Below are 22,794 nucleotides of genomic sequence, written 5' to 3'. Positions count from 1 at the left end.
GCTTCTTTAAAACTATTCTCGAATTATTATACTGTGTATATATTTCCAGTTGGTTTTAACTGGCAACTCATTTGTCAAGTTCCATTAGCATTTCAAAATGATAGTGGGATCATTACTGCCATGCACTATCAACATTCTAGAGCTTTATTTATTAACTTTATGTAATGATTACCTTTGAATTGCCATACTATGTCTAAAAGAAAGTCTCTGTCCACTTTCTAGAGTTTATTATTGGAAAGGAAACAGTTAACAGCAGGTCTGTAATCTATACCTTCTTGCTGGGAATGCATTCCCCCTTATTAATGACCTTGACCAAGGCTATTTTTACATAAAAGTTATATTTATGATAGCAAATATTAATGATAAAGGAACTTGGAACACTCTCTAGGGCCGTTAGCACTGATACAAATCAAAACTTTAATAATAACAGTAAAACAATGATAAATTCTATAAACCCAAGAGCTCTGATAGCATTAAAATTGCTTACGAATTCTCCCAGTTTGAAATTGAGAGAAAGTGCTAAATATATATAGCTTTAGCAGTATATCTGGAGGAGAAACAATGACAAGAGTGTCAAGGGTGTACTTTCCTTGGGAAACTCCAGGCCCTTTTGTGCTAGTGTTGGTCGCTCAGTCGTGTCCGACCCCCCATGGACTGTGGCCCGGCAGTCTCCTCTGTCCATGGGATTTCCCAAGCAAGGATACTGGAGTGGGTTGCCATTTCCTTCTCCAGCAGATCTTCCAGACCCAGGGGTCGAACCCACATCTCCTGCGTTGCAGGTGGATTCTTTGAGCCAGGGAAGCTCTTTTGTAAGTGTCTCCTCAGCAATCATGTCATTGTGGAGGGCTGGCAGTGTCCGTGATCATTCTCGTTTTACAAACAGGTGAATGAACTCCCTTACTGAGTGGCTCACCTCAATGCTGGTGGAGTTTTTGTCAAATTACAAGATTTGTGATGTTGAGGGCCCAATAAACACATAACATACTACTTTTTAAAATAGGTAGAAACGTCAAAGATTATCAGGATAAGAAAATGACTGATTGTAGAGTACTCCAGGTGTTGGGTAATGGTCATTGTTCGCTTTATTTCTGCAGCTGTAACGATTACAGGTTTTGAATCTCTCCAGGTCTTCACTGGGGACTCACCATGAGGAGGGGCAGCGTTTGGTTCACTAGCTTCTCCTTGTTGGTGACGACCCTACTGGCACAACAACCTACAGTCATTGTCTAGATCATCTGACAAATTGATGAAAGCTAAGGAGTCTCTCCCCAGAAAAAGGTTCACACACATAAGTTGTTCATACTGTTTGGGGGTGGTCATGACCTCCCAAAACCTATTCTTGGACCTCAGAGTAGGAAAGTAGGAAGTAGACGATAATTTCCACACATACTCATAACCCCATTTTCCTTTCTTTGACATAAAAAAAAGAGACATCTATTTGATATTAACTCATTTAAGCAGAGAACGGGAATATATGAAATTCTAAAATGCTAACTTTTTAAAAAAAACTGACCTTTGTGGAATTTGAATAGATTGTAATAAGATAACATTGCTGTTCATGGAAAGTAATATCTTCTTTTTCTTAAAAACTTCAAGAAACAAAGTCTTCTTTTATTTTCATTAAGCCAATTGCATTATGGGCAGAATAACTCCCTTCAGAACTCCCTTCTGAGTTCCCAAAGACACTTAAGTACCCTTTTTGGTTGTCTATGTGATACCTCACATTTGGAAACTAGGTTATATTCTATAGGTGAGTTTCTCCTTGCAATTAAGTGAAATAATTTCAGAAGCATAGGTACCCTTGAAAAGAGCATTCCAGATCTAATGGGGCCTTGCCTCAAAAAGTGTAATGCCCTTCACCAAGCACCTAACCCGCTTTCAGGGAATAGCTTGTTTATCCATTTGGGTTTTCTTCATTAGTAATCCACTTATTTTATTGTTTTTCTTTTCTTTTTTTCCTTAATAGATATACTTTTATTGAAGTATAGTTGACTTACAGTGTTTCAGGTGGACAGCAAGGTATTCAGTTGTACATGTATGTACACGTATTATTTTTCAGATTATTTTCCGTGATAGGTTATTACAAAATATTGACTGTAGTTCCCTGTGCTATACAGTAATTCTTTGTTGCTTGTTTTGTACTATTTTTTTTAAATTATAAATCTGGCATTCTATTCATCCTAAGTCAAACAAGTAGAATCAAAATGTCATAAATTTTTTAGCTAGGCAACAATTCAGATGTTTTCTAAAATATATATATTACACATACTATTTATATAAATGTGTACAAATGTTTTTCTATTATGCTTGATAAAGGCTTGAGAAAGAAGAGATGGAGAAATTGGAAAACTAAATGAAATGGGAACACTGAATATGAAAGAGAAAAAGTGAAACAAACTAGGTAAAAGATCATCATATAGTCCAGTTTTTAAACATGGCTGCTCATTAGAAACACATCTGAAGCTTTGGAGAAAAAATCAATACCTGGGCATTTGTAGTTTACAAAAAATTCCAACATAATTCTGATACGCATCTGGATTTTAAAAAGTGATTATAGGTTTTTCTATTAAATGGTTCTTTGATGATAGAATTTTATTATTTTCTGTTGCAACCATGATACAATGGTATTAAATGAATAATAATTACATAATCACAATAGTGTGTTTATCAGTTTTCACAATCAACAGCCAGACCAAAAAAAAAAAAAAAAGATAATCACAAGCCACAATGGAAACATGATTAACAATGTAAAATAGTTACATACATTTTGGAGAGTTGAGCAGAGTGGTGTGGTAAGTGGAAGTGCACACATGCGCATGTTTTCATCCACCCCGTCAGTCTGTGTCCTGTGGTTGGGGCATTTAATCCATACACATTTAAGGTAATTATTGTTACGTATAGTCCTATGACCATTTTCTTAGTTGTTTTGAGTTTATTTTGTGCAGGTCTTTTCCTTCTTTTGTGCTTTCTGCCTCGAGAAGTTTCTTTAGCATTTGTTGTAAAGCTGGTTTGATGGTGCTGAAATCACCATTTTCAGTTATATCTCTTGAAATACATTCTCCAGTCCTCTCTTTCTTCTCCTTCTGGGACACTTATAATGCAAATGTTGGTGTGTTTAATGTTGTCCCAGAGGTCTCCTATGTTGTTTTCATTATTTTCCATTCTTTTTTCCGTATTCTGTTCTGCAGCTGTGATTTCCACCATTCTGTCCTCCAGGTCACTTATCTGTTCTTCTGCCTCAGTTATTCTGCTATTGATTCCTTCTAGTGTATTGTTCATCTCTGTTTGTTCTTTAGTTCTTCTAGGTCTTTGGTAAACACTTCTTGCACCTTTCCATTCTGTTTCTGAGCTCCTGGGTCATCTTCACTATCATTATTCTGAATTTTTTTTCTAGAAGGTTGCACATCTCCAGTTCATTTAGTTGTTTTTCTGGGGCTTTATCTTGTGCCATCATCTAGGGGCATAACTCTCTGCTTTTTCATCCTGATTAATTTTCTGTAATGTGGTTTTTATTCCAACCATTGTGGGATTATGGTTCTTCTTGCTTCTTTTGTCTGCTCTCTGGTGGATGAGGCTAAGAGGCTTGTGTACCTTCCTGATGGGAGAGACTGTGAGAAAAGCTGGGTCTTGTTTTGATGGTCAGGGCCTTGCTCAGTAAAGCTTTAATCCAATTACCTGCTAATGGGTGGGGTTGTGCTCCCTCCCTGTTAATTGTTTGGCCTGAGGCAACCCAGCCCTGGGGTCTCCTGGGCCATGTGGTAGGGCTAATGGTGACCTCCAAGAGGATTTACACCAAGGGGCATCTTCCAGGACTGCCGCCGCCAGTGACCACGTCCCTGAGGTGAGACCCCGCTTGACCCTCAGCTCCACAGGAGACCCTCCAGCACTATCAGGTAGATCTTGTTCAATCTCCTGGGGGGCGGGTGTGGTCACTGCTCCTGTCCCCTGGGTCTTAGTGTGTGCAGGATTTTGTTTGTGCCCTCCAAGAGTAAAGTCTCTGTTTCTCCCAGTCCTATGGACGCCCTATAATCAAATCCTGCTGGCCTTCAAGATCAGATTCCCTGGGGATTCCCAGTCCCTTTGCTGGAGTCCCAGGCTGGAAGCCTGATGTGGGGCTTAGAACCTTCACAACAGTGGGACAACTTCTTTGGTATTATTGTTCTCCAGTTTGTGGGTTGCCCACCAGTGGGTATGGGATTTGATTTTATGATTGCACCATTTCTAATGTCTTGTTGCAGTTTCTTCTTTGACTTTGGGTGTGGTGTGTCTTTCTTTGGTGGGTTCTAGCATCCCCCTGTCAATGGTTGTTTAATAGCTAGTTGCAACTTTTGTTCTCTCGCAGGAGAAGATGAGCACACATCCTTCTACCCCACCATCTTGAACTGGAAGCCACTTACCTTATTGTTTACAATCAGTTTTCACTTCATAGGTTTTTTCTTTCACCCATTGCCTTTTTAGAATTTATGCATGGGATGGAAAACAGTCTCTGGGAACAATTTGGTGGTGGTGACTCTGGCAAACCCTTAGAGCCTGCCGGGCTTCTCTGTCCATGAGGTTTCCCAGGCAAGAATACTAGAGTGGATTGCCATTCCCTTCTGCAGAGGATCTTCCCAACCTAGGGATAGAACCCACATCTGCATTGCAGGCAGATTATTTACCAACTCAGCTACCAGGGAAACCCTGGGCACAATTTAGTAAAGTTTATTATAATGTTTTTTTTTCCTCCAAATTTAAATTCTAGGTCATTTCACTCAAATACCAGTTGACCCTTATTTTCTTGTATTCATCAATATTTCAGATGAATATTTCAGTTGGTTTTAACTGAAGGTGTCACCAAATCCAAAATAATAGCACCTTACATATGCAGAAGGTTTACTCCCACCTCCAGTGTCCTGGATTCTATCTCATAGTACAGTATAGCTACTCAGACTGCCAGAATCATGTCTACATTCAGATTAGCAAAAAGGGAGCATAACTCCCTCTCATAGCTCATGGCTATATGTGATTGCAAGTAGAGTGAATTGTATTTTTTTTTTAAATTTCATGTGACCTTATGTCAGCTCTAAGTGGGTCTAATTACTGAAGAAGAAAGACTGAATAGATTTTAGGAATGAATAACAATCTGCTTTGGGCTTCCTTGGTGGCTCAGTCAGTAAAGAATCTGCCTGCAATGAGGGAGACCTGGGTTCTGTGTCTGGGTTGTGAAGATCCCCTGGAAGAGGGCATGGCAACCCACTCCACTATTCTTGCCTGGAGGATCCCCAAGGACAGAGGAGCTTGTGGTTCATGGGGTTGCAAAGAGTCAGACATGACTGAGCGACTAAGCACAGCAGTCTGCTTCAGTAGGTAACAGGGACTTTGTAGCACGTCTGAAGGGACAAAACAAGGTGAACAGTAGTCTTTAAAGACATACTGCCATCACTAAAGGCACACTATTTGTCATTCATCGAGTTTGATCCTGCCGCAGTACATATCTGTCATGACTCACAAGCAAAGCTTATTCAATAGTGTTTCATGAACTGTTTGATTTTTAAAAATTTATGTATTTTATTCTCATATCATTTACATAAAGGATGCTTTACTGACCCAGGTTTTTCTTGGAGAGGTTTTCAAAAGGTATCAGCTCAATAAACAAAAAATAATTTGAAGCAATTTAGACATTTTCTGAATTGTCTTGACAAAGACCAAAGGGAATCCATTCATAACATAGTGTAGAAAAAAATCTTTTCCCAGTTCTCTTAAAATCTCTCTCACTCACACACACACCCATAGGGTGTGTTCCTCTTGTTTAGCTTCCCACAACTCTTCCCACAGACTAGGCACTGAGGACTTTTGTTTTTCTATACCTCGACCCATACCTCCTGATCTCTTCCGTTAATTATTGGCCACTGTCCATTTCTAAATTAATCAAACCAGTATGAGTACAACTTATGCGCCTGATTTATTACTCCAGTTCTCCAGAAAACAATCTGGATTAGATCAAATTGTTCAACAGTCTAGAAGAGTCTGTTAATGCTCATTTATTAGTTTATTCAAACTTGGACTCTCATTATAAAACATGTAATCCTTTATATGGAATTACAATATTCAATATGCTTTGATAAGTTTTTTTTTTTTTAACTTATTGATCATAAAACCTGACCTGAACTTTGTGAGGATATTTATAGTCTCTATATATCCTACTTAGTAAATACTTTTACATTTCATGGAGAAATATTAGGAAGACAATATTATAAGCAATATAGTACCTTTCTAAAGTCTTAATCATTCTGAATCTGAAATAAGCCATTGAGATGAAGATTTATTTGCAATTATTTCCTTAATAATATTCTATTTTATACCCATGCTTTTGTAGCAAAACTTTTACACTTCTGAAACTCTTTCAAAAAATTGCAGAGGAAGGAACACTTCCAAATTCATTCTACGAGGCCATCATCACCCTGATACCAAAACCAGACAAAGACAACATAAAAAAGAAAACTACAGGTCAATATCACTAATGAACATAGATGCAAAAATCCTCAACAAAATTTTAGCAAACAGAATTCAGCAACATCAAAAAGCTCATACACCTTGATGAAGTTGGGTTTATTCCAGGGATGCAAGGATTCTTCAATATATAAAAGTCAATCAATGTGATATGCCATATTAACAAATTGAAAGATAAAAACCATATGATCATCTCAATAGATGCAGAAAAAGCTTTTGACAAAATTCAGCACCCATTTATGATGAAAACTCCTCAAAAAAATGGGCATAGAAGGAACCTACCTCAACATAGTAAAGGCCATATATGATAAGCCTACAGCAAACATTATTCTCAATGGTGAAAAACTGAAAGCATTCCCCTAAGTCAGGAACAAGACAAGGGTGTCCGCTTTCACCATTATTATTCAACATAATTCTGGAAGTCCTAGCTACAGCAATCAGAGAAGAAAAAGAAATGAATCCAGATCAGAAAAGAAGTAAAACTCTCACTGTTTGCAGATGACATGATACTGTACATAGAAAAATCCCTAAAGATAGTATCAGAAAATTACTAGAGCTAATCAGTGAATTTAGCAAAGTTGCAGGATACAAAATCAGCACACAGAAATCACTTGCATCTCTATATACTAACAATGAAAAATCAGAAAGAGCAATTAAGGAATCAATCCCATTCACCATTGCAACCAAAAGAATTAAATATCTAGGAATAAACATACCTAAGGAGATGAAAGAAATGTACACAGAAAATTATAAGACACTAATAAAAGAAATCAAATATGACATAAACAGATATTCCATGTTCCAGGGTAGGAAGAATCAATATGGTGAAAATGACTATACTACCAAATGCAATCTACAGATTCAATGTAATCCCTATCAAATTACCAATGGCATTTTTCACAGAACTAGAACAAAAAATTTCACAATTCATATGGAAATATAAAAGGCCCCTATTAGCCAAAGCAGTCTTGAGAAAGAAGAATGGAGCTGGCGGAATCAACCTTCCTGACTTCAGATTATACTACAAAGCTACAGTCATCAAAATGGTATGGTACTGGCACAAAAACAGAAGCAAAGACCAATGGAACAAGACAGAAAGCCCAGAAATAAACCCATGCACCTATGGGTACTTTATTTTTAACAAAGGAGGCAAGAATATACAATGGGGCCAAGACGGCCTCTTCAATAAATGGTGCTGGGAAAACTGGGCAGCTACATGTAAAAGAATGAAATTAGAACACTGCCTAACACCATACACAAAGATGAACTCAAAATGGATTAAGGACCTAAATGTAAGATCAGAAACTATAAAACTCTTAGAGGAAAACATAGGCAGAACACTTGATGACATAAAGCAAGATCCACTATGACCCACCTCCTAGAGTAATGGAAATAAAAACAAAAATAAACAAGTGGGACCTGATTAAACTTAAAAGCTTTTGCACAGCAAAGGAAACTATAAGCAAGGTGAAAAGACAACCCTCAGAATGGGAAAAAATAATAGCAAATGAAGCAACTGACAAAGGATTAAGTTCCAAAATATACAAGCAGCTCATACAACTCAATACTAGAAAAACAAACAACCCAATCAAAAAGTGGGGGAAAGACCTAAACAGACATTTCTCCAAAGAAGACATACAGATGGCTAACAAACACATGAAAAGATGCACAACACCACTCATTATTAGAGAAATGCAAATCAAAACTACAATGAGATATTTCACTTCACATCGGTCAGAATGGCCATCATCAAAAAGTCTACAAACCATAAATGCTGGAGAGGGTGTGGAGAAAAAGAAACAGTCTTGCACTGTTGGTGGGAATGTAAATTGATACAGCCACTATGGAAGATGGTATGGAGATCCCTTAAGAAACTAGGAATAAAATCACCATGTGACCCAGTAATCCCACTCCTAGGCATATGCCCTGAGGAAACCAAAATTGAAAGACACATGTATCCCATTGTTCATTTCAGCACTATTTACAATAGCTAGAACATGGAAGCAACCTAGATGAATCAACAGATGAATGGATAAAGAAGTTGTAGTACATATACACAATGGAATATTACTCAGCCATAAAAAGAAACACATTTGAGTCAGAGGTGGATGAACCTAGAACCTATTTTACAGCGTGAAGTTTGTAAGAAAGAGAAAGATAAATTCTGTATTCTAACACATATATACGGAATCTAGAAAAATGGTACTGAAGAATTTATTTACAGGGCAGCAGTGGAGAAACAGACATAGAGAATAGACTTATGGACATGGGGAGAGGGGAGGAGAGGGTGAGATTTATGGAGAGAGTAACATGGAAACTTACATTACCATATGTACAATAGATAGCCAGTGGGAATTTGCTCTATGTCTCAGGAAACTCAAACAGGGACTCTGTGTCACCCTAGAGGGATAATGGGGAGGGAGATGGGAGGGAGTTTCAAAAGGGAGGGGATATATTTATACCTATGGCTGATTTATGTTGGGGGTTTGACGAAAACAGCAAAATTCTGTAAAGCAATTATCCTTCAATAAAAAATAATTAAAAAAATTACTGAAAACTTGGAACTAAGGAAAAAGAAATCAATGGAGACATTTTCTAATGGCTTACTTGAGTATTCTCTAGCAGACACTCTCTAGCAATTATTGATTCCATAATGCGTGTAATTTTGATTGCCTTTTTTTTAAAAAATTAGGCTTTTTTACAACTCTCTGTAAGAGTAGAGTTAATTTGTAGAAAATGGATGGGAGTGAAAATGACTCCTTTCAGAGAACTATACAAGTGATTCCTGCCACAGAAAACAAATGAATTTTGTCCATTAGAGATTCAGCTAATTGCCATCAGTTAGAAAAGCTGATTTCAAATATTACAGTTTGCTGCTCAGCATATTAACCAGTTTTGCCTCTAGTAGAAAAGTCATTTTAGAATGCCTTTGACTGACTGACTATATATTTCATATCTCTGTTCCTCAAATTCTTTAAATTGGTTGTAGTATCTTAATAATTTCTTCATTAATTAATGAATCAAATAAAATCATTGACACATGTTCATTTTATAATTACATAAATGCCATGTATTAATTTTTTGAAAATTATACTTTAAAAGATGCTTGCAGTATAAGGTCTCACATATTAGTTGACCAAAGATATGGAAACACCATACAAGCTGATTATCATATAATCAATGATAAGCTATCAGTATGGATTCGAGGAGCTGTGGTAAGAATTTCTGGGTGACTGTTCTTTTTATTTACCTTGCGTTGCTTTTACTTCATTTAGCAGCTGATTCTACTTTGCATTAAGCAATGAAGAGGAAGGGATTGCAAACACAGATGAGGCACCACTCCTGTTCTAGAGTTGTTGACAGTTGTTAAAGAGAGAAACACAGGTCCCAAATGGTGTCATCTCTGCTAATGTCCTGATGCCAAACCTAGATTTAATACTTGACCTAATTGCAATTTTGACCTTCCCCAGGAATATAATCATAATCGGACCACTCTGGAATTTTCTGGTCAGTACAATTGAGATAAACTGCAAGATTACATTCTCATCATTTCCCCAAAAGAAGGTGACCAACCCTGAAACAATTATTCCTTTTCTTTTGCTAATAACTCCCTTGCCCCACTCTCCTGTAATAAAACCCTGCATTTTGTATAGCTCCTCAGAGGGCCCTTCTGTTTACTAGATGGTGTGTTGCCTGATTCATGATTTGCTGGATAAAACCAGCTAGGTTTTGAAATTTACTCAGGTGAATTTTGTTTTTTAACAGTCTAGTGTGGGAGAAAAGCATTAATAAGTCATTAACAAAGTATGATAAAGGGTGGGGATGAGAATCACATTTGAAACTTCACTGCATCTTTATGCTTTATATTTATTATGATGTTTTATATTATTTTATTTAAACCTAAAATTTTCAGTAATTTTATCCCAGTTTTATAATTGGTGCATAGACAACCAGTTAATGGCTGTAATCATCATGAACAGGCAACCATGGGAAACCAAAAGCAAATTTACATGCTTTCATTCCTAAGACCAAAGCGTTCCCCTCATCTCTCAGTTCACTTGGTTGACTCTGGACTCAGGTCAAATCCTGCTCTGAAGAGCATGGAATGGGAAACTGGGTGCAGACCTGGCAAACAAAGACTCTGTTGTTGCTGCAGGACTCTGGAGCCCTCCTCAAGTTTGGAATCCAGCAGGACACGCTCCTTTCTGGGAAGCAACACGGTCTGGAGGCTGTCAGAGACAGGTAAGGTTAGTTGACTTCCTTGAGCTTTCGGGCTTCAGTGTTGCTTGAAGCCTTAGGACACCTGGTATTTGAGGAGGGAGGGTGGGCGGTAGCACCCAGAGTTAGGTTGTACTTGGGAAATCACCAGGAATGCACTTCTCTCGCTTCCCCACCTCCACCCACGATGCTGGAGAGAGCTGCACAAGGTGGACTGCAAACACTGGCAAATATTGACAGAAGTGAAGGTCACAGTAAGACCGTTTAGCCTGAATCTGTTGAGGAATGATTGGCTTGCAGTTCAAAGGGACTGGTCAACTGGATTTGCATAAACAACATAGGCCATTTCTGAAACTGAGTTTTAAAACTAGCAATTCTTTTTATCACCTCCTTGTGTCTTTGGAAAATCTCTCCTTGTACCAACTTCCTTACAGCTATTCTTATTTCCTATCATAGAATTTTTTTTTTCCTTCCAGGGAAGAAAAAATCAACACAACCCTGTCTCTAGGAAGGAGTGAGTGATCTGATCTTAAGTGGTGTGAGAAGACCTATTTTGATCCAAACCTGGGTCTTGGGCTGGGTTATTTCCAACCCGGGTCAAACAATTGATCATAAGATGTTTTTTTGGCTTATGTGCTATCTTGTGGAGGTGTGGCCGATTTCTGCCTCAGATGGTATGTATGCTTTTCTTAAGTTCAGACTGTAAGGTGTTTTATATCAGCATGTGGATTATGAGGCATTCTGTCTAAGATTTTAATGAAATTGAAATTTATAAAACATACTTCCTTTATTGAATAATCTCCAGTTACTTGGTATTATGCTCTGTACTCAAGAGTAAATATTTAATGACCTGGTCCTAAGAAGTGAGTCATTTTTTGCTACTTCCCCTTTCTGTTTTGGAAACGAAAAATGTACCAATTTCAAAATCTTGAGAGGTCTTATTTATGATGAACTCCGGTACTACTATTTGGAAAGGGGATTGTATTTTTAGGAGTGGATAACTAATGGCTGAATTTGAGTAAAACTCTTGTTTTTCTTTTGAAAACAAAACTTTGACAATCCTTGGGGAGGGAAGGATGTGGATGTTCATGGACATGGGAGGATACAAGGAGTCAGAATTAATAGTCAAGCAACAAGACACTGGGATGGGGACTCCAGTAAGTGCTTCCTCAAGGCACGTGACATGCCAAGTGAATTGTTTTTTTTTTTTTTTTCCCTTCCAACAAAGAGCTATCCAAAACTTCCCCCAGTGAACAATAGCATATTCATTGCAAAAGAGGGAAAAGGACAAATTCTGGGGACTTAACTTATGTAATGATTTTTAATGCCTCTAAGGGATGGAATGCCCTCACTCCTGAGTGCTGCTTTAAGTTTGATCTTCTGCTTCTTTGTTCATCTTGTCATCCCCCTGTATTCAACATCATACCTCCAGTAGGCCATGGTAAGACTTTATAAGAAAAAAAATTCTCAACTTTTAGGAATCCATTTTTAAAGTACTCTAGTGGCAACCTTTCCTTTGAAGGTATGTAGTAGCTCTGGTGTGTGTGTGCGCTCAGTCACGTCCAACTTTTTGCGATCCCATGGACTGTATTCCGCCAGACTCCTCTGTTCATGGGATTTCCCAGGCAAGAATACTGGAGTGGGTTGCCATTTCCTTCTACAGGAAACCTTCCAGAACCAGGGATCGAACCTGAGTTTCCTTCATTGGCAGGTGGATTCTTTAATGTTGCGACACCTGGGAAGCCCATTCAGCTCTTGAAAGTAAAGTAAAAGTGTTAGTCACTGCAGTCTTGCCCTACTGTTTGTGATTTCGTGGACTGTAGCCCGCCAGACTCCTTTGTCCATGGGATTCTCCAGGCAAGAATACTGGAGTGGGTTGCCATTCCTTCTCCAGAGGATCTTCCTGACCCAGGGATCAAACCTGGGTCTCCCGCACTGCAGGCAGATTCTTTACTGTATGAACCATCAGCTTGTACTCAGAATTAACTTAGCCAAATTAGTAGACCCAGTAACCCCTACAAGAAGGAAAGGATTTCTATGTATTAAAACTACTTTGTTTTGGGAACTTTAATTTATTTAATATCACACTGCTTTAAAATTTTTATGTTATGAAAAAATTTAAACATATACAAAAGACATAAGTATAAAATGAACTCATTTCTGGGACTTTTGAGGTCATCCAGTGTCTAAGACTCCATGCTTCCAATGCAAGGGACCTGGGTTTGATCGCTGGTGAGGGAGCTAGATTCCCCAGGCTACAACTAAGATCCAGTGCAGCCAAATAATTAATTAAATATTAGAAAAATGAACTCATATGTATTATCAACACATGACTTTATTCATCTGCAATTCTGCTTTGCTTTATTATTTTGTAGTAAATATATCATACCATTTTATTTTATCCATCATTTAATTTTTGAGTTGGAAAAATTTATGTTCTCAATTTACAAATGTGACACCTGAAATCTAAGTGATTTGTTTAGGTTCATAAAACTCACTTGTGATGTCTATAAAAATGGAGAATAACTAGTCCATATTCTCTTCATTAATACTGTTTTTAGGAAAGGCTAGATTAGTTTTGCTTTATACCTGGAGTGTAAAGTTCTCCTTTATACCTAGAGTAAAGCACACCTGTATATTTATCCTTTATTCACATTACCAAATTCACATCCCTCTGTATTCTCCTGTTTTTCCACCTGGGGAGAACAAGAACAACAACAAAAATAGTAAAAAAATGATGACTAATGTGTGTATCTGACAAGATGAAAGGGAAGGAAACACTTGCCTTAAACATGGGCTCAAGAATTTTGAGCAATGCTTAACACAAGAGAATGATGAATGTGCTATTGGTAATTTCCACTTACATTCTTAATTTCAGTAAGTTCTAATGTCGGTTGTAACTCTTGTGCACAATCAAGATGTATCCTCACTTAGGGCAACCCAATCTTTTCTCATCCTGCATTGATACGGTTTTGTTCCTGGTACCAGTCCATAATGGGCTTCCCTGGTGGCACTAGTAATAAAGGACCCGCCTGCCAATGCAGGAGATGTAACAGATGTGAGTTTGATACTTGGGTAGGGAAGATCCCCTGGAGAAGGAAATGGCAACCCACTCCAGTATTCTTGCCTCAAGAATCTAATGGACAGAGGAGCCTGGGGGGCTACAGTCCATGGGGTTGCAAAGAGTCAGACACGACTGAAGTGATTTAGCAGCAGCAGTAGCAGCAACCAGTCATAATAAAAGGTGCAGTTTTGGGAATTCCCTGGTGGTCCAGTGGTTAGAATTCTGCACTCTCACTGCTGAGGGCCTGGGTTCAATTCCTGGTTGGGGAACTAAGATCCCACAAGCTGTGCAGTGTAGAAAATAAATAAATAAACAAAAGATGCAGTTTTACTTCTCGTTTTTACTCTTATTGGTGAAGCCTAAGGAGGTCTACCCTTTGCTGTGGTGGGTTTCAGCTTCACCCTTTCAGCTCTCCGCCTGTTTTCTTTTTCAGTGGGCCACTGTCCTGACCCCTTGCTGGTGACTGATGAGTTCAGTTCCTTGGAACCTGTCAATGTGAATGACACTATCATGTTTAAATGCAATGAGCATTGCATCCTCAAGGGCAGCAATTGGAGCCAGTGCCGAGAAAACCACACATGGTTGACTCACTTTCCTGTCTGCAAAAGCAGTAAGTATAAGAGAAAAGAGTGAAAATCCCAAAGACACTGATCAGCAGTGAAAATCTAGACATTTGCCAAAAATCCACAGCACTGTTCTCTTTCTTGTATCTGGGGGGAGGGTTTTAGGATCCAGCAGGCAATCAAGAAAGAGCCAAGCCTCAACTCAAGCAATGCATTCTAATGAAATGATTAACACCCAACAATAATCCCCCTGAAGTAGGATTCCTGTGCTAGTAGGTCTAAAACAGGGTAGTTTGGGACATCTGACTATGTTTTTGTGAAATTTCAAGACTAAGCAATAACTTTTCTTGAAAGATACACAAAACAGGGAAAAAACCAAATTCATTGCAAAATTACATAAAATAAATTTGAGCATATTTTCTTTGTCAGTACAAGTCATAGCTCTTAGAGATAATTGGTTGGATGTGTTTAATGACTTTTTCTTCTGTTTACACAGATATTTAAATAAATGCACACACACATGAACAGATGTTTGTTGCTGTTCAGTCGCTCAGTTGTGTCTGACTCTTTGAGACCCCATGGACTGCAGAACACCAGCCTTCCCTGCCCTTCACCAACTCCCGGAGCTTGCTCAAACTCATGTCCATTGAGTTGGTGATGCCATCCAACCATCTTGTCCTCTGTCATTCCCGTCTCCTCCTGCTTTCAATCTTTCCCCATATCAGGGTCTTTTCAAATGAGTCAGTTCTTCCTATCAGGTGACCAAAGTATTGGAGTTTCAGCTTCAGCATCAGTCCTTCCAATGAATATTCAGGACTGATTTCCTTTAGGATGGATGGGTTGGATTTCCTTGCAGTCCAAGGGACTCTCAAGAGTCTTCTCCAACACCACAGTTCAAAAGCATCAATTCTTCAGTGCTCAACCTTCTTTGTGGTCCAACCCTCACGTCCATACTTGACTATTGGAAAAACCATAGCTTTGATTAGATGGACCTTTGTCTGCAGAGTAATGTCTCTGCTTTTGAACATGCTGTCTCAAGGAGCAAGCGTCTTTTAATTTCATGGCTGCAGTCACCATCTGAAGTGATTTTGGAGCCTAAGAAAATTAAGTCTGTCACTGTTTCCATTGTTTCCCCATCTATTTGCCATGAAGTGATGGAACTGGATGCCATGATTTTTGTTTCTTGAATGTTGAATTTTAAGCCAGCTTTTTCACTCTCCTCTTTCACTTTCAACAAGAGACTCTTCAGTTCTTCTCTTTCTGTCATACGGGTGGTGTCATCTGCATATCTGAGGTTATTGATATTTCTCCCAGTAACCTTAATAGCCAGCTTGTACTTCATCCAGCTCAGCATTTCTCATGATGTACTCTGCATATAAGTTAAATAAGCAGGGTAGCAGCCTTGACATACTCCTTTCCCAATTTGGAACCAGTCTGTTGTTCCATGTCTGGTTCCAACTGTTGCTTCTTGACCTACATTGTACAGGTTTCTCAGGAGGTTGGTAAGATGGCTTGGTATTCCCATCTGTTTAAGAATTTTCCAGTTTGTTGTGATCCACATAGTCAAAGGCTTTAGCATAGTCAATGAAGAAGTAGGTGTTTTCTGGAACTCTCTTGCTTGGAATCTATGCAATCTTGCATGGAATCTATGATTCTATGGATGTTGACAATTTGATTTCTGGTTTCTCTACCTGTTCAAAATCCAGATTGAACATATGGAAGTTCTCTATTCATGTATTGTTGAAGCCTAGCTTGAATAGTTTTGAGCATTACCTTGCTGGCATGTGAAATGAGTGCAACTGTGTGGTAGTTTGAACATTCTTTGGCATTGCCCTTCTTTGGGCTTGAAATGAAAACTGACCTTTTCCAGTCTTGTGGCCACTGCTGAGTTTTCCAAATTTGCTGGCATATTGAGTGCAACACTTTCACAGCATCATCTTTTAGGATTTGAAATAGCTCAACTGGAATTCCTTCAACTCCGCTAGTTTTGTTCGTAGTGATGCTTTCTAAGGCCCACTTGACTTCACATTCCAGGATATCTGGATCTAGGTGATCACACCATCATGATTATCTGAGTCATGAAGATATAGTTCATGAAGATATAGTTTTTGTATAGTTCTTCTTTGTTTTCTTGCACCTTTTCTTAATATCTTTTGCTTCTTTTAGGTCCATACCATTTCTGTCCTTTATTTTGCCCATCTTTGCATGAAGTGTTCCCTTGGTATCTCTAATTTTCTTGAAGAGATCTCTAGTCTTTCCCATTCTGTTGTTTTCCTCTATTTCTTTGCATTGATCACTGAGGAAGGCTTTCTTATCTCTCCTTGCTCTTCTTTGGAACTCTGCATTCAGATGGGTGTGTCTTTCCTTTTTTCCTTTGCCTTTCACTTCTCTTCTTTTCTCAGCTGTTTGTAAGGCCTCCTCAGACAACCATTTTGCCTTCTTGGATTTCTTTTTCTTGGGTATATTTTTTTTTTCATTTATTTTTATTAGTTGGAGGCTAATTACTTTACAATATTGTAGTGGTTTTTGTCATACATTGACATGAATCAGCCATGGATTTACATGTATCTGGGGATGGTTTTTATTACTGCATCTTGTACAGTGTTACAAACCACATATTTACCTACAACGATGGTATTTGGCTATATATATTTTTGAAATAGCTTTATTTTTTCATATAACAGTATATGTGGAAACTTTTTCAGATCAGTATGTAAAGCTCTGTCTCCTACTTTTTAACTGTATGTCGTTATGCCATCTCTCATATTGATGAACGTTTATCTTATTTCTGTAGTTTTGCTTTACAGTGATGAAATGAATGTATATATATATATGTGTGTGTGTATACACATACAACTTTATGCTATTATTTCTATAGGATAGACTCCTAGAGTGATTGGTGAGTCACATGATATCATCATTTGCTAAATATATGTAAAAAATCCAAGTAATTCTATTATTTACTAAAAACTTTATTCTTGGTTACAAAATAAATATTGAAAAATCAACAGTTTCACTTTCTGGTAATAACTATTAGATAAATATTGAAATATTTCATTATATTTAGAATAATTTAATAGATTATTCCATGTAAAAATAATTCCATTCATGAGACCTATATGAAAATTTTCCAAAGAGCAGAAAAGAAGGTATGAATGAAAGAAAAGATCCCAGACACACAGACTCAGTATTACAATGCAATCCTAACCAGAACTTTCAATTTAAAAATAAGAAACAAAAAATTAATTTAAAAATCTCATTTGGAATGGTACATATCCGACACTGCAATATTTAATTCTTTATTTCAACACTTCATGTTTTAGAGCAGTTTTAGGTTTCTAATAAAGTTGAGAGGAAGATCCAGAGATTTCCCCTGCTGCTCCCACACCCACACATGCACAGCTTCCCACCCATTATCAACATCACTCACAGAGTGGTGCATTTGTGGTAACTGACACATCGTTATCACTCAAAGTCCATAGTTTACCTAAGAGTTCACTGTCAGTATTATACATTCAATGGATTTGGACCAATGTATAATAACACATGTACATCATTATAACCTCATGTGGAGTAGTCTCACCACCCTAAAAATCGTCTGTGCTCTGCTTATTTATCACTTTACTCCCCCACCCTTCTCAACCACTGATCTTTTTGTTGTTTCTGCATTTTTGCCTTTTTCAGAATGTCCTATAGTTAGAATCATACATTTGTAGCCTTTTCAGATTGGCTTCTTTCACTTAGTAACATCCATAAGTTTCCTCCATGTTTTTCATGGCTGATAGCTCATTTCTTTTTAGTGCTGAATAATATTTCTGGATGTACCACTGTTTACTTATCCATTCACTTTCTGAAGGACATCTTGGTTTCTTCCAAGTTTGGACAGTTATGAATAAAGCTGCTAAAAATATCCATATGAAGGTTTTTGTATGGATGTAAGTTTTCACCTCCTTTGGGAGTTGGAGTGTATGATTGATCAGCATACATTTAGTTTTTTGAGAAACCACCAAAATACCTTCCAAAGTGACTCTACCATTTTGCATTCCTATCAGCAATGTATGAAAGATATTGTTGCTCCAAATCCTTCCTAGCGTTTGGTGTTGTCAATGCTCCAGAATCTGACCATTCTAATAGATGTGCAATGGTGTCTTGTTTTAATTTATATTTCCCTGACATATGATGTAAAGCATCTTTTCATATGCCATCTGTACATCTTTGGTGAGGTGTCAATTCAGAACACTGTTGTTCCTCAGTCAACTCATTGCAATTCTTCTTTCTTTCTTTCACATAACTTTGAACTCAGGTTTTGATCTTTTGAAAATTATGTATTAATAGCTCAAGCAATACACCTCTGTTGTAGAAAAATATAGAAGATAAAAGAAGAAAATATTTAATTACCTACAGATCTACCACTCTAGAATAACAGAGTACTTTGGTATATAATTTTCAGACTTTGTTTTCTATTCATATATGTTGGTGTTTTTTTTTTACAAATATAGTATTATATTACACATGCACTTTCATGCTTTGGTGTTTTAGTTATCTTTATGTTTCAAAGACCTTTATTTTTCAATAAACATACCTACATAATTACTATTAATTTAGCCATTAATCTTGATCAACATGTTTAGACTCATGTAATCTCAGAAGTGAAAGGGACGTTAGTGATAATATTATTTAGCCTGCTCATCTTATAGATTAAGGAGGAAGCCGAGAAAGATGAAAAGGCTTGTTTCATGCTGTGCGGTTAGTGGAAGGGCCAAAAACAAAGCTCATGACATCTAGTACCTTGCCCACCTCTCTCTCCACAATTTTATAGACTCACCCTCTTTCCTCCCAGTTCTGTTCTCCTTTTTTTCTGAAGCTCTCATATGGTACAACTGTCACACAGGGGCAGTCAGTCTCCATCTGAGCTCACTCTATTTATCTACTGTTTCAAGTGTTCTTCCATCTCTACCTATAGTCTAATTTTTCTCTTCTTGGCCACTGACAGTTAGCATCTCTACAACTTTTTTCTTTCCTCACATCCTGCCAGTCAGAAAGTACTTTCAGATCGCTAATGACCCAGAGAATGAGTCAGGGTGGGGAGTCTTTCCCATGGGCAAGTATAGTTTCGACCAGAACGAAACAAATGGAGAACATGTTGAGGTCCCACATGGGCTGCTCTGAAGATGGTGGGTGCTGGCCTAGACCATTGCACTGTAGTGGCTGGCGGCGTCCTCTGAGCATTATTCTAGGAATGCTTCACAGCTGTCATCCTTATAATGCTGTCTATCAGGAGACTGTGGCCCTCCTGAGACTCCAACTCATGGCTATTTTGAAGGAAGAGGTTTCAAGTCAGGATCTACCATCACTTATTACTGTGAAGCAAGGTAAGTGTACTGCACACTTCTAAACATAAGACTTTGCCCATTGACTGGTAGCCTTGCTTCAGAAATGCCCCAGTCTGTCTCAACCTTGTCTGTTGATTACCAAGCACATTCTGATTTTGAGAGCTGCTTTACCCACTGCCAGGTCTCCCCAAGTTCTAGAAGACAGCCTAACTCTCCTATTTATCCTGATTTATGTATCACTTTCTTTTCTCTTAGCTAAGACAAAATGGAATGTTTAAAATGTATGTTTTTCTAAAGAATAGCAGAACAAAAAACTAAACAACTCCCCCCCCCCCACAGAAGATATGAAAGTACAGAAATAGAATTATTTAGATCCTAGCTGTTAGTGTTTAATCTCTAAGTCGTGTCCAACACTTCATGACCCCATGGACTGTAGACCGCCAGGCTCCTTTCTCCATGGGACTTCCCAGGCAGGAATATTGGAGTGGGTTGCCATTTCCTGCTCCAGGGGATCTTCCTGGACCAAGGATTGAACTCGTGTCTCCTGCATTGACAGGCAGATTCTTTACTGCTGAGCTACCATAGAAGCCCTTAGGACATCATAATTAAAGTCTAGCCTTAACTTGGACTGCCTGGTCGCGCCCTTAATGATCTCCTAGCCTTTTCTTTTTCTGGCCTCAATCTTAACCCAGAGTCATGAGGCCTCACAGGCATTTCTATCTCCAGTGGCTTTTGCCATCAACTCTCCTGTTTTTCTGGTTGAAAGCTGAGTCTCCTTTTAAGCCAGTTCACCAAGATTTATTTGAAAGCTGTTTCTAGCTTTCTACTGCTTTTTGGAGTATAGATGACAGTTGATTTTAAAAATTACTGAATGATGAAGTTTCTTCCCTTACCCTCCCCACCCCAAACTGTGTGCTTAAAAACACATATTTAGAATTTTTCATTTCTCCATATCTTACACGCTGATATATATCTTGGGTCCTCTCCATCCCCAGGAGAGTGGTTTTACTTTACAATTGCTGTGTAATACTGAGATAACTTAAGAATGCTTTAGAGCTCTGGGGCAGGAAAGTAGATTTTAGTATTTCTGTTTCACAGTGTGAAATACTATTACATAAAACCAACTTTAGTTGCCCAGTTCAAGAAATGGAAGGCTAAAAGTTGTTTCCATTTCACCTTTTGTCCAGGTACCGCCTGGTGGGCACACAGCACCAACAGTGTATCGATGGGGAGTGGACCAGTACCCCTCCCATCTGTGAGTTGATCCAAGAAGCTCCCAAACCAGCCGAGTTAGAGTTGGAGAAGGCATTTGTAAGTAGTGGGCTCTTTTCTGTCTTATTCACACTGGCGCCTCCAGGGTTCATTTGCAATGCCTTTGAATGGGCTGATCTTGGCCTGTTTGTAGAGTGGGACTCATAAACTATTAACTCATGATTTTGTGCATGAGTTCCCATTCTCCACCATCACCATGAATGTCTCATGAAGCTCTGTTGGTAAGAGTTGTTGTCTCATGTGCTTTAAAGAGCAAGATACATAATTTCATGTCTTAGGCTTGGAAGTATTGCTATGAAAAGTCTCTAAAATTTTTCCAGACTTTAAAAAAAATCACAAAAACACTGAAAGATCTGTTTTCATTGAGACTCCTCTCTTTCTGTTGTTGTTGGTTAGTTGCCAAGTCACATCCAACTCTTTGAGACCCCATGGACTATGTAGCCCACTAAGGTCCTCAGTCCATGGGATTTCCCAGACAATAATACTGGAGTTGGTTGCCATTTCCTTTTCCAGGGGATCAAACCGACATCTCTTGTGTTTCCCATTGGCACGTGAATTCTTTACCACTGAGCCACCAGGGAAGCCCATCTCCTCTCTTAGTCTATGTTTATTACTGGGATGATGAGTAAACTTAAATCTCTAAATTTTATTTTCTGAAAATAAAAAATGACCCTAAGGGCAGACAGTGGTACCTTCCCCCAAGACGCACCTAATTGCAAGGTTTTATATGTATCTCTGTGTCCCTGTGGGAGGAGAGTGACACTTGGCAGCATCCTGGAAGGGGCTTAGGCAGTCCACAGCCATCCTGAAAATTTAGATGATTCAGCATATTGAAGACCCAGATTTCCATTTGGGACCTAAACACCACTCATTAACTTCTGAGGGTAGCACTGGGTCTCAGTTCTTAAACTGTAACTTAAAAAGGTGTTTTTTCTTCAGCTTGCCTTTCAGGAGAGTAAGGAACTTTGCAAAGCCATAAAGAAATTTACACAAAGATTAAAGAAAAGTGATTTAACAATGGAGAAAGTAAAATATTTTCTGGAAAGAAAGAAGGCCAAGTTGAAGGCAAAAATGTTGCCCTGACCTTGTAGCTGAGCAGACTGGGTAATAAAATACTCCCATGAATAAAATTTTCTCTTGGTTCTGAAATTGGTTTCAGATTTTTCTCTCTTTGGACCGAAATGCAAATTCATAGTAACCAGCTGCAGTTGTATAATACACTGTGCGTGCGTGTGTGTGTGTGTGTACGTATGTGTGTGGAAAGTAGAATGACCAAGTGTGGTGATTGTTTAAGACCAGAATTAGCAATGTATTAATGGATGTAAAGCCACAAGGCTTCCCTGGTGGCTCATGTGGTAAAGAATCCGCCTGCAATGCAGGAGACCTGGGTTCGATCCCTGGGTTGGGAAGATCCCTTGGAGAAGGGAATGGCAACCCACTCCAGTATTTTTGCCTGGAGAATTCCATGGACAGAGAATCCCATGGGCAGAGGAGCCTGGCAGGCTACAGTCCTTGGGATTGCAGAGTTGGACACGACCGAGTGACTGACACTCTCACTTCAAAGAAGAGGGAAGGGTTTAATTTTCTGTCTAAAAGAGGATGGGAAGCTGAGATCACAGCTAAGGTATAAGGTATTTATTTTTTTTGTCTGCACTGTATGACTTGTGGGATCTTAGTTCCTTGAATAAGAGTTGAACCCTGGCCCTCCACAATGAAAGCGTGGAGTCCTAACTGCTGGACTGCTAGGGAATTCCCACCTCATGTTTCAATATGAAAGGCAAATGATGAGGCAAAAATTAACCTCAAATTAACCAAAACTTATGAGGCAAAAATTGATGTCTTATTTTAGGAAAGT

General features: G+C 38.5%; 1 protein-coding gene and 1 long non-coding RNA gene across 2 annotated transcripts; both read left to right on the top strand.

Moving 5' to 3' along the window:
- The first annotated feature begins 651 nt into the window (after positions 1 to 651).
- LOC110152768 (uncharacterized) lies at positions 652 to 10,736 on the top strand. Its single transcript, XR_002318484.2, has 5 exons — positions 652 to 1,278; positions 1,967 to 2,035; positions 2,317 to 2,401; positions 6,356 to 6,486; positions 10,646 to 10,736. It is a non-coding gene; the product is annotated as an uncharacterized lncRNA (long non-coding RNA).
- Positions 10,737 to 11,008: 272 nt separating this feature from the next.
- C4BPB (complement component 4 binding protein beta) lies at positions 11,009 to 22,088 on the top strand. The gene is made up of 5 exons (XM_020916557.2): positions 11,009 to 11,381; positions 14,205 to 14,381; positions 19,613 to 19,706; positions 20,855 to 20,978; positions 21,879 to 22,088. Exons 1-5 carry the CDS (start codon positions 11,324 to 11,326, stop codon positions 22,020 to 22,022), a joined length of 597 nt encoding a protein of 198 aa, XP_020772216.2. The 5' UTR covers positions 11,009 to 11,323; the 3' UTR covers positions 22,023 to 22,088.
- Positions 22,089 to 22,794: the final 706 nt, after the last annotated feature.

Source organism: Odocoileus virginianus, chromosome 11, assembly GCF_023699985.2.
Source record: "Odocoileus virginianus isolate 20LAN1187 ecotype Illinois chromosome 11, Ovbor_1.2, whole genome shotgun sequence".
Lineage (NCBI taxonomy): Eukaryota > Metazoa > Chordata > Mammalia > Artiodactyla > Cervidae > Odocoileus > Odocoileus virginianus.
Note: the sequence above shows the minus strand (reverse complement) of the source record. Positions and strands in the feature narration are given on the sequence as shown.